This window comes from Furipterus horrens, unplaced genomic scaffold (assembly GCF_987537825.1).
Source record: "Furipterus horrens unplaced genomic scaffold, mFurHor1.1.pri manual_scaffold_12, whole genome shotgun sequence".
Taxonomy (NCBI): Eukaryota; Metazoa; Chordata; class Mammalia; order Chiroptera; family Furipteridae; genus Furipterus; species Furipterus horrens.
The window spans coordinates 24,981,263-24,993,388 of record NW_028327182.1 but is presented as its reverse complement, the minus strand read 5'-3'; the positions used below and the strand labels follow the sequence as shown (position 1 = coordinate 24,993,388).

Below are 12,126 nucleotides of genomic sequence, written 5' to 3'. Positions count from 1 at the left end.
TTTATCCTTGTATACCTGAGGAAAAAATCTTAAATTATTTTCTTTTTAACAATAATATAAAGATGATAAAAGATTGGTCAATGTATTTCACTGCTGGATATTAAATTCTGTTGTTTTAGATGACTTTTTCTGATATTACTGAAGTAGATTTTGGTAGAGTTTTAATATAAGTTTTATGTTTATTGTAAATAATATATAAAAATTTGTGATACTTATATTTTAATAGTGTTTGAATGACCAGATATAATGATAGAATTTTTAACTAATATACAAATAGTTACTTCATATTTTAGACCACTTGAAAAAATTTTTGGCTATTGATGCAAAGAAATAACAAATAAAAATATATCTATCTATATGACTTTCCTTTAGTCCATCCAAGCATCTATCCATCCTCCATTTTTCTACCTATAATTCACTTCTCTATTATCTCTCTACTTATCTATCAGTCACCTATCTATCTAGTAATCTGTATAACTACCTGTTTACAGTATATACCAGGATGCTTTTCCTTGGGGGAAACTTAAGGCCTGTTTTCCTTAGCGTCTTACTGATTCAACAAATGCTGTTGATGCTTACTCTGCGCCAAGTAGAGGAATATAGGCAACGATGAGCTAATCTGGATCAATATCAGCAAATAGAACCTAGTTTAGCAAAAAATTCATGTAAAACAAATAATTTTTATCATAACATTGATAATAAAAACTCTATTGTGCTTTCAGATAAACCTGCACTACAGAAAGATGCCTCTGGCTATTATACGAAACGGGAGGAAGCAAGAGTAGGTATTACAAAGGCAGGTGCAGGAGGCTCCTATTATTTTGATACCCCTCTCCTGCTAGGCCTCATTACTGTGATGTGGATTTTAGGGAAGGTTGTATTGATATGGTATTAGCCAGCAGTGGAATTGATGCCTTTCAGCATAGTTTTGAATTCATGCTCTGGTTTCTAGTTTTGCTTGTGATCTTAAAAAGTTCTAATTTCTTTGTCTCTTTTATCCATTACAGTAAAAAATATAGCACAGTAAAAATACACATGAAATGTTATATATTGAATAAATAAATAGGTGGATAAATGTGCTTTTCCTAAATAATTGCACCTCTGGGCCTAAATTTGCTAGAACTTACTGAATATTTTGGATATTGATTTTGTTTCCTAACATGCTGTCAGTACAGTGAGGCCTGGCTACACAATTATTTCATTGTTCTATCACCTGTTCTGAAGTCCCTGCCCTGTTACCTGTTTTGATTTGAAGTGCCAGTGTTATTTGTGTTTAAAACAGCCTGAATCTTTACATTTTTCATAAATATTATGTAACTGTACTTTAACACCACCATTATGTAGTACATTTCCATTTCCATAAGAGTTATTGTTATAATAAAATATGTCCATCTACCTATCTATCCATCCATTAATCTTTAAAACATAGCATCACACTCTACTTCTTGTTCTTCCTAATAATTTGTTTGCCCATCATTATATACTAAAACCATTCTTTACATTATATGTGCAAAATAATTCCAGAGGTACCATTATGTATCTTAATTTATTGATGACATACATGTGAAATTATTAATATATAATATATGTTAAAAGTACTAATATGCTATTAATCTGACATGTAGTATGAGCTTGAATAAGAATCACAATAATGACATGTGCTTCTGCATTACTTAAGCTGCTTATACCCACTATGCTCCAATAACTTAAAATAGCTATGCTTATTTAAATCTAATTTTGCACCATAAATGTATCCGTAGACTGAATTATTTATGTCTCTGTTCACAAACATTTCAATACACTTTACAGTAAAGTTAGAAGAGAATATGAGTATGAACTATAATTTTGTTAGTAATACTTATATAAAGTACCCTGGCTGGTTTGGCTCAGTGGATTGAGCGTCGGCCTGCGAGCTAAGTGTCGCTGGTTCGATCTTCCAGTCAGGGCACATCAGAGAAGGAAAACTCTGACTCCAAAAAACCTCCGCTGCCTTGCGGCGTACCTCTTCAGGGGAAAGGCTAAGGGAGTAAACCCCGACAGAAAATCCGGAGCCGGAGTCCCTAAGGCGGTTTGACGTTGTAGTCAACACTGGCAACTCCTGCGGCGCACCTGAAGCCAAGCTGTATTGACTCCGTCTTTCCCTTGGATCCTTCAGCTGCGAAGAGAGGGGGGGTCTGCTGCATGGGCAACAGCAGACCCTCCATATCACCCTGCCCAGGCTCTGTAGCTTCAGCTTCACTGGAGAGGACACTCCAGCGTCATCGTAAGATGTCGATTCAACACGGGAGGAGACAGATACCGTGTCACTCCCGAGTCGGACTGCACAGCCATTCTCGGCGGTGCAGATAGACTCTTAAGAAGCTACACCATCGTCTCTTGAGACGGACGGCTGCCAACTTATATAAAGTATTCACAGTAAAAGTAGGAGCCTCATCATATTTATCTTCTCTGTCATTTCCCCCAAGAATTCAGCAGTGAAAAATGTGAATAAGCTGTCCGTCTATTAACAGTATTTTTAAAAATAAATGATTGCAAGTCTGTGAGTCTAAAAGCATACAGACTAGAAATATAGTAAAGCATGTTTCTGTATTTTAACCAGAAATTGGCTTAAGTTTGAATAGAACCTGTTTACTAGAAGTTATCTCTTGCCATGGGCCTTATTCTTAGTAAAAATAATCATATGTCATTAGAAATTAATATTATAAGTTATTCTGATACTTTTCGCCCACTGGCTGTATGTATCACTTACAACCATGCGTACTAAGGATGTGTTTTTTTTTAAATATCAAGTAAAAAATTGTCTTGGTCATCAGTGTGACCCACCAAAGGGTTTGTTTTTTCAGGTACAATTTAGGATACTGTCCTCCCACCCTCATAAACTTTTCTGTAGTCATGTGACTTTTCATCATCAAAGTATGAACAAAAGAATATTATACTACGTGCAGGCATAATTTTTAAGAACTATTTACTATTTTGGCTTTTTTTTTTCCGTTTTGACATGAACAATACCAGTGCTCATGTTGTAGCTTATCTATCATTCTGGGAACCATAATAGTCATGCCATGGAATTGGAATTGTCATGGACATGGAGGAGGATATAGGGGGCTAAAAGGTGATGGATAGAGACTTGACTTAGGATCGTGAATACACAATACAGTGTGCAGATGATGTGGTGTAGAATTGTGCATGTGAAACTTGTATAATTTTTGTCTACTAGTGTCACCCCAATAAATTCAATAAAAAGAAAAAAGGCATCATGTTACCAAGTCACTAGTTTTGAAGTTACTCGTTACAGTAGAAATATATATCCCAGCAGATAAAAAATTGACCTCAATATTCCTTATTCTCACTTCCCCATATATTACCATGCATCTTTATGTAATAAGAAATATCATCATGAGTTTTTCTAACTTTCTAATTCTTACTGCATACAATATTTTTCTAATTGCTCCACAGTCATTAAAGATATAACCATGCCAGAAATGTTGGGGTTGTTGAACCAAACTGAGACCAAAATGCATTTCCATTTCAGCCTCTGTGCATCTGGCCATTTAAGAAGAGTTACAAGAAGACCTGCATTTTCTCCATACAACATAATTATAAATTATATAGTTCTAATAATGTCTTTTATTAAGAAATGTATGGCATAAAACAACGAAGTCCATATTTGCCTTTGAGAGTTTGAAGGGGGAGAAATAGCACAAACATGATAGAATGAATTAGGACAAATAAACTAATTTTTAAAAATGAATTAACATTCATTAATTTAATAAATTACTTAAAGTTGTATTTTAACATACTTTAAAAGTATATTAAGAAGAAATTTAAAGATTACTTTAGGATCTTGTGAAAAATCCAGGGCTTTACATAAATATTAGTTAAAGAAACAGAGGAAGGAATATAGGGGGAGAGGAAGAAAGGAATAATAAAACAAGAAAGAATGAAAGTGTATGTGTGTATGAGAGAGAGAGAGAGAGAGAGAGAGAGAGAGAGAGAGAGAGAGAGAGAAAGGGAGAGAGAGAAGCAGCTCTAGGAATTGAATTTACCTTCTCTAAATTATGTAGTTTTTACAACCTGTTCGATTAGGTGTCAGTGTAGTTTGCGCTGTATCTGTTACTATAGCAGTGCTCTTGAGGTCTTACCTTTCTACATAATCTAGTAGCCGGGAACAGTGATTAGAAGCAGGAGCATCATGGCCACCTACTGCATAAAGAAAACCGTCACATGTGGCTACTCCAACACCCCCTCTTCTCTTACACATTGGAGCGCACATGTTCCACTTATTGGTATGAGGATCATAATACTCCATTGAACTCAAACATGAACTTCCATCACGACCTCCAACCGAATACAACCTAAAAAACATAATTGAAAAAATATAATTTAATAATGTAGAATGGATGACAAAATGTAGAAAAGAAAAGTCCTTTAAAAATAAATTTTAATTGCAGTATGGGCCTCAAATATACTTGAAATACATTACTTCACATGGAAATTTTTGTTAAAGGTCGTCGTCGGCAGCCGTCTGTCTCGAGAGACGATGGTGTAGCTTCTTAAGAGTCTATCTGCACCGCCGAGAATGGCTGTGCAGTCCGACTCGGGAGTGACACGGTATCTGTCTCCTCCCGTGTTGAATCGACATCTTGCGATGACGCTGGAGTGTCCTCTCCAGTGAAGCTGAAGCTACAGAGCCTGGGGGTCTGCTGTTGCCCATGCAGCAGACCCCCCCTCTCTTCGCAGCTGAAGGATCCAAGGGAAAGACGGAGTCAATACAGCTTGGCTTCAGGTGCGCCGCAGGAGTTGCCGGTGTTGACTACAACGTCAAACCGCCTTAGGGACTCCGGCTCCGGATTTTCTGTCGGGGTTTACTCCCTTAGCCTTTCCCCTGAAGAGGTATGCCGCAAGGCAGCGGAGGTTTTTTGGAGTCAGAGTTTTCCTTCTCTGTTGTTAAAGGTACTCTATAAATAATTGGATGTGCCTAAAAGTTCACATCATTCTAATAGGCAGCATACCAGATAAAATTAAAACAACTGTAATTTTTTAACCTATATTATTTCCAGAATGTTAGATAGATTTAAACTGCCTATGGCATAATTCAATATGTTAACATGTTATTTTTTTTAAATATTGAGGAATCTACTTAAAATATAAAACAAGATATATTTACCTCTAATTTTTCTTGAAAATGACCACAATCAAAAGAAAACTGATGATCTTATTTGATCAGCAGTTGATGTGCACTAGCAAATAAATCATGCCCACTTTTTGTATTCGTTCTGTCCCCACAGTTTAGAATGCTGAATAAATGGAATATCTAAACAAGTATTGTCATGGTGTCAACTTCCTTAATCAGTGCTATACTGTAGCTAATGTATTATATAGATAAACAAGACTTTACAGGAAAGAAGTGTGCAGTGATGTTCGTCTTATTGAATATTGCTGAAACTTAATACACTCATTTTCTTATAGTTATTTCATTAATGAAAAGTATGCTATGTACCCAGGAAAAGAAGTACTACAGCTTAAATGATATTTAATGTTGTCTATTTCTAATAAAAATAGAGCTTGTGTATTTGATCATTCAAAACCTATTTTTGAATGCCTAGTTTGTACCATACATACATTACTTAAAGTTTTACAAACATATCCACGAACAAAACAGGAAAAAGATATCTGTATTCAATTCTTCTGGAGAAAGGGATAGACATACTATACTATATATATATAAATATATATATTTCTTAATAAAGTGCTAAATACTGTAGACATAGAACAGGGAAGTGAGGTCTGAAGTGCAACTTGTAAGGAGGAGCTGTTGTTATTACAATTTTAAATGTATGATCAGGAAAGGTCTCACTGAGAAGATGATGTTTTTTGAAGAAGATGGTAGTGATTAGATGTGTGTTTAGAAATATCTGTGGGAAAACATTCAAGGCAGACAGAATAAGTGAGTACAAAGTTCCAGGAGCAGCATGTGAACCAGAGTGGCTGGAACTAGATTAGGGACAGTGTGGCAGATGAGGTGAGAGGTGAGGGTACAGGATGATCCTCATGCAAGTAATTTGTAGACATTCACTCTGAGTGAAACAGGAAGCTGTAACACATTCTTCTGAGTAGAAGGGTGATAGGACTTTCTTGTGCTTTAATAAGATTAGATGTTGTAAAATGTTTGCCTTACCAGTGGACATTATGCTTAATATATTGGTAAATAGACTTAATTCTATACTTTTATGTTTATATGTAAATAAACAGGACGGTGTTATTGCTTAATATATAAAATAATTCAGGTCTTATATTTACAAATTTATGTTCTAATATCCTTTAATAACTCTAAAGTATGATAGTTAAACTGATTTAAATCCTGGAGACTTTTTTAAAAAGCTGTTTACGTTTCTGTTGATACCTGTCGTGATAAAACGCTTCTGGTTGCCCAAGCGTCCCATTTATGGATATGCCTCAGAAGCTCTCAATCTTGCAGCATATTGATATTAACCAATAGGAACATTTTGAAAACAAGTAAGTATTGGACAATTTAGCTTGCAAAGGCACTCAGAAATTTCTATCTTCCTAAAAACTATGAAATCTGAACTTTATTTATTTTTGTTTTATTTAAATTGAACATTTAACTCAAAAGAAGTATGCTATAATATTAATGTATTATTATTAAAATGTAACTAAATATTTTTGCAGTACTTTTGCTTATTGGGTAAGTATCTTCATATGAAGTACATAGTTTATATACAGTATAAGAAATATCCCCCTCTTTTGTCTATTGTGTAAAGGAATTATTGACTTTAAGTTGCTCTGTTTACTTACATACATTACAGCGATAAATTATAGTATCTTTATATTTGATCCCAGAGTTGCTGATAATACAGTATTTTTATGCAGTAATATATCATACATTTTCTTTTTCTGAAATTATTAAAAATGTTAACATATAAAAATATAGAGTTAAATATATATAAAAAGTAATGACAATTAATAGAACATATTGCTTACATTATAGAAGTCAAATATTGAGCTTATTTGTATAGTGTTTTATTTGAAAATTAAATCTTCCTGTAAAATTCACATTACGTCATCATTGATTTTTTAACATAATTACATATATTACAAACCATTATTCATTCAGTCTTTCTTCTGTGTGAATCTTCCCTAATAAAGTCTAATAACATAAAGGATTATACCAGAAAAAAATTTATGTAATGCCTTGATATAAATGACTGAATATATGAGTTACTTTTGTAAAAGAAATGTTTGATATATATATGGTAGCTGTTATTTTATAAATTACAAAAGTCTAAACTAGGTTATCAGTGATTTCTGTTATTTGATATATATCTATTTTAATGTCCTTCATGGTATTAGATAATCTTTAGATCGGTAATAAAATTATTGTAATTTTAATTAAAATATAAATTATTGATTAACATTAGGACTACATTAGTTGACATGAATAAATATACTAAATTTTCCCTCAAAAAAAAAAACTGTTAAAAAGAACTGATAAAACTGTAATTTGTGTAAAAGTATATAGTAGTGTTTTCTGGGATTGCTTTATGGATCCATTGTTAAAATGAAAAAAATGTATTTTTATACTTGAAAAGATTTTGAAAATTGGATACTTTACAAATATATATGATTAACTATTATCTATATCCACTTATTTTAAAATGTAAATTTAAGTGATTGAGAATTAGAATGTAAAAATAAATAACAACAACAATAATAATAACTATTACTATACTTGCTATGAAGTTAAAAATAATCAAGGGATATAAACAATAAATTCTAAGCAATTGGAATAATGCTAGAGGTTATGCAGCAGGCTTCATGGACAATTACCGAAGGTTATGTTCTCAGATATCCCCTCACAATCTATTTAATTATAATTTAGATTGAGTCCCTTGCTTTGTTTTACTACAATGACAAATTACATGTTGGGAATCTAAGAGCAGAGAAGACTGTGCCCTGACAACATAGGAAGTGACAGTTGACAGCTTCACAGTGAAAACGGAAATGTGACATTTCAACTTAGTATTGAAAGACGAATAGAAATTTGAAAGATGAAGAAGTAAGGGGAAAGCATTACAGACAGGGAAAGCCTTATGAGTAAAGACAAGGGGCATAAAAGGTCATAGCAGGTGATAAATAAAGAGTGGCAGGTATGTCATATTGATGGAAGAGGTGGTAGTGATGGAGGGGAAAGAAGAGACGTAGCTAGTAGAATGAAAAGATTAGATGGAGAATAAAGAGGGCTGTGTGCCATGTGATCGAGTTGGAATTTCATTCTGAGGCTATGAGAAAAAGACAAAAAAATCCTTCTCAGGAATCATCAAGGTCATAGTTCAGTTGTGCATATTAAGCAGTATTTCTCTTGCAAGCTAAAAATTGGCAGGAGATCAGAAATATTCCTGACTTAAGTAAACTCTTATAGAATTTTGTTGAGAATGGCAAGAATCTGTCTTGCTTAATATTTTTCCTAACACATGTGTTTATTCAGCATGCAGATGAATTTTACCTAAAGTTTAGCAACTGGGTGTCAATGGTTTGAAATCTAGTTGCTACGTGCCCATCTAAGTGGGTGTCATATATTTACTATTCTGGTAATTACAACATAGCAGTTGCAGAAATAAATCTTGTACTAGTTAGGATATGGGTTTAAATGTGTGTAAAATGGCTTTGCAGGTATAGAGACCCAGGCTGTTTCTCACTTTTAACTATGTCATATGTAGAATATGACCCTTTTTCATGAACTGTGAAGAGTCTGAAATTAAACCCTACTTGGAAGCTAAAATATTAGCCTACCATAGTTTCATAGATGCTGCAAGAAGCACAAAATCTCCGAGTCAGAGAAAAATGACTTTATGACTCACAGCACAATAGGCAGTATGAACTTCATGTTCATATTGATTTTTCTTGCCCTCCCCCGACCCCTATCCAAGTCCCACCAAAGGGATAAAGAGAGACTCAGGTAAATACTACACATGCAGTGGGTTTTTCTCACCTTTGAGGAACACTGAGTTTAGAAATGCATATTCTTTAAAAGAGGATGTCAAGAAACCTACCCAACCTTTGCTGTGAAGGAAGACATTATTATTCTGGTCAAGTAATGGATCTGTTCTCTGCCCCAAAGACACTGTGTCTACCTTCCAAAAACTGTTTGATTTACAAATAGTCCTAATAATATAGGGTGGAAAATGGTTGCCAATACTTTTCACTTGTAAAACGTGCAATAATTCTAAACCCCCACTGCAGCGTTGTCTTCCAACCCTCTTGTCCTGGTGTCCTAAGTTAACCCTTGCTATCACAACCATAGCTCAAATAAATAGCAGGATGAAAGAAAAGTGGACAGAGGAGCACATCCTCTACCTTTAAGATTTCATCTTTTATGTTGCACAACTCACTTCTTAGGTGCCATTGGCCAGAACGTAGTCACATCGAAATGCCTAATTGATGAGATGCTGATAAATGTTCTTATTTTGGGTGACCATATGCCTACCTAACAATTTGCGTTTATAGTGTCATATGAATGAAAAGGAGTGGATAAGTATTAGGAGACATTGGGAAGCTTCTGACACAGCACTAGATCTTTTCCAGTCCTCGCACCATCGTGCGTTTTGTCTTAGGTATATTTTTGCTACAAAGGTGAGGTTACTACTCCTTCATCTCTCATCAGTTAATTCAGCTGTGTCTCTACTAGAAATTCTTTCCCAATTCCACTTTGTTTTCTTCCAGAAATATAATGTTACTTACAATCTGTATCCTTGGTAAAATTATTTAATATTTATCAATAATGTGTATACCAGGGATGGCTGTGGAAAGTGTGTCCAATATCACTATCTAAATAGCTTAAGTTTTTCTGGTTAGTTTGTGATACCTATTATAATTTTGATTCACAATATGGTTACCCAGAAGGTACGTTCAGGTATCCCTTCCTTTACATAATAGAAGTATAAGAATTTTACAGCCCCTACAGTATAAAAGCTTTGAAGCAACTCCCTAGATCCATAACCTTGTTTGATCCTTTGTGTCCAAGTTGATGGAGAACTCTTTAATTTGATCCTAAGAGAAGGCTTGTCAATAGACCCTGCTATCAGAATACTCCACCATCTGCCCTTCAGTGAATGTTCTCATGAGAGATGCTTGTTGGAGGGCCTTACAGGACAGTCAGCGGGATGTCAGCAAGCTAACAAAAGGTTACATGACTGCTTTTGTTCTTCCTTACTAAGAAATGTTGATACATGAAGCAAACTCAATCTGAGACTTGTTGACATTAAAACATGTCTAGCCCTGGCTGGTGTGGTTCAGTGGATTGAACACCAGTCTAAGAAACAAAGAGAGTTGACAGTTTGATTCCCACTCAGGGCACATGCCTTTGTTGTGGGCCAGGTCCCCAGTTGGGGGCACGTAAAAGGCAAGTACACATTGATGTTTCTCTCCCTCTATTTCTTGCTCCCTTCACTCTCTCTAAAAATAAATACATAAACTCTTTAAAAAAACATGGCTAGGATACAAGATTGTGGCTTGAAGTTTGATAGAACATACCTTTATTTATAAAAATGTACTCATATTTCCTAAAGCAACCACACAATTTTAAATATGCAAATTAATTTGGGTCAATTAATCACATTGCAAAACTTAGCAGAATTCAACAACTTAAACCTGGTAAAAATGGTCACTTCTATTCTTAATCCCTCTACTTTTCCTTGTCAGATTTCACTCTACCACTGTTAAAAATCTGTATTTTCTTCCTTGTTGTTTTCTATTTCCCTTTAACATAATATAAGATCTCAGAAGTCAGATTTAACTTATTTTCTTTGATACACCATGGTGGCCAGAATGTACTTGTAAATTTATTTTATAAATTAATAAAGTACTGGTCTTCAGTTCTAGAAAATGGTGATCTATAGAACTTAGCAAAACATAGATCTAAGTTCCATTGAAATAAATTTTGACAAATGGCACAAGAATGGAAAGATTAAATTAAATGGGTGAACTTTAAAAGTATTCATAGAAAAGTACAGATTATACTATCCTTTGGATGATGGAAAATATTATAAATGATCTTATTTAGGTAAAAGAAAAATGTGATATATATTTAATATTTCCTGACAACATTCTGAAGTCTAATAAACTGAATCTTATTGGTACTGATCTTGCTACATAGAATGTCATCCACATAAAGAACTTGAGTTGTTTTCAGTTATCACCCTAGGAAGTTCTCAAATGTCTCCAAAGATCAGGTGAGAATTTGAGAAAAGAACCTAAATGAACAGTTATAAGTTATTAATACAAAAACAGTGGAAAGAAAATCAAAGCAGAGGTGAGCATGTGAAAGGGCAAAGGGATGTAAGCAACTGAAGCATGTTCAGGGAATCCCAACAATTCAGTATGTCTGTGACATAGGATGACTGTAAGGCCAGGGAAAAAGTGAAGACAGGAGTGTTCTAAATCATAGAAGATATGGTATTCCACGCTGCAGAGTCTGGTGTTGGATGTGCTTGTACAGAGGAGCAGAATGAATTGTTTATTGTTTCTTACACATTCTAGTACTGAGATGAGATTTACCAAATAATCCTTTTGAACAACTGGAATACATCTTAGCCAATCTACTATTGTGATAAGATTTCTCTAAATAATTATAAATTATTCTTCTATCAATGATCTTTATAAAATTGAAATGCAACTAGATCATTGCCCTGTTTTAACCTTTGTAACATCTTTACCTTAGCCAAGCGCTGTAAGACCTGAGGCCTGCTTTTATACCCAATCTCTTATTATATTCCAGCCAAACTCAATTTTCTCTCCATTTGTTAGCATTTCACACTCAATGACTTGACACAAATTGTTCCTTCTTATTACAGTATTTCCCCACTTTCTGGAAATCTGTTAAATCAATCAAGTTCCAACTTAAAAATCATTTTTTTCCAGGAGGGAAATTATAAACCTTCTAAACTTATTTGTATTTCCAAGTGAAACTCAGCAAAAAATATATTTTTTTAAATGTGTGAATCTAAGTTAATACAAATATAATATAAAAACATATGAAATTTGGAGTTATATCTTTAAGAAAAAATTTTCACAGTTTGAATACAAAAATAGAATCAGGGTCTTGGAAAC

At 34.0% G+C, this 12,126-nt stretch overlaps 1 protein-coding gene across 2 annotated transcripts in view; it reads right to left on the bottom strand.

Annotated features, from left to right (window-relative positions):
- KLHL1 (kelch like family member 1) overlaps nucleotides 1–12,126 on the bottom strand; it is a 323,324-nt gene that overhangs the window by 16,876 nt on the left and 294,322 nt on the right. For both annotated transcript variants that reach the window (XM_090257994.1, XM_090257995.1), the window contains one exon: nucleotides 4,143–4,355. In XM_090257994.1, the coding sequence (XP_090114120.1) occupies nucleotides 4,143–4,355 (213 nt within the window). The remainder of the gene's footprint in view (nucleotides 1–4,142; nucleotides 4,356–12,126) is intronic.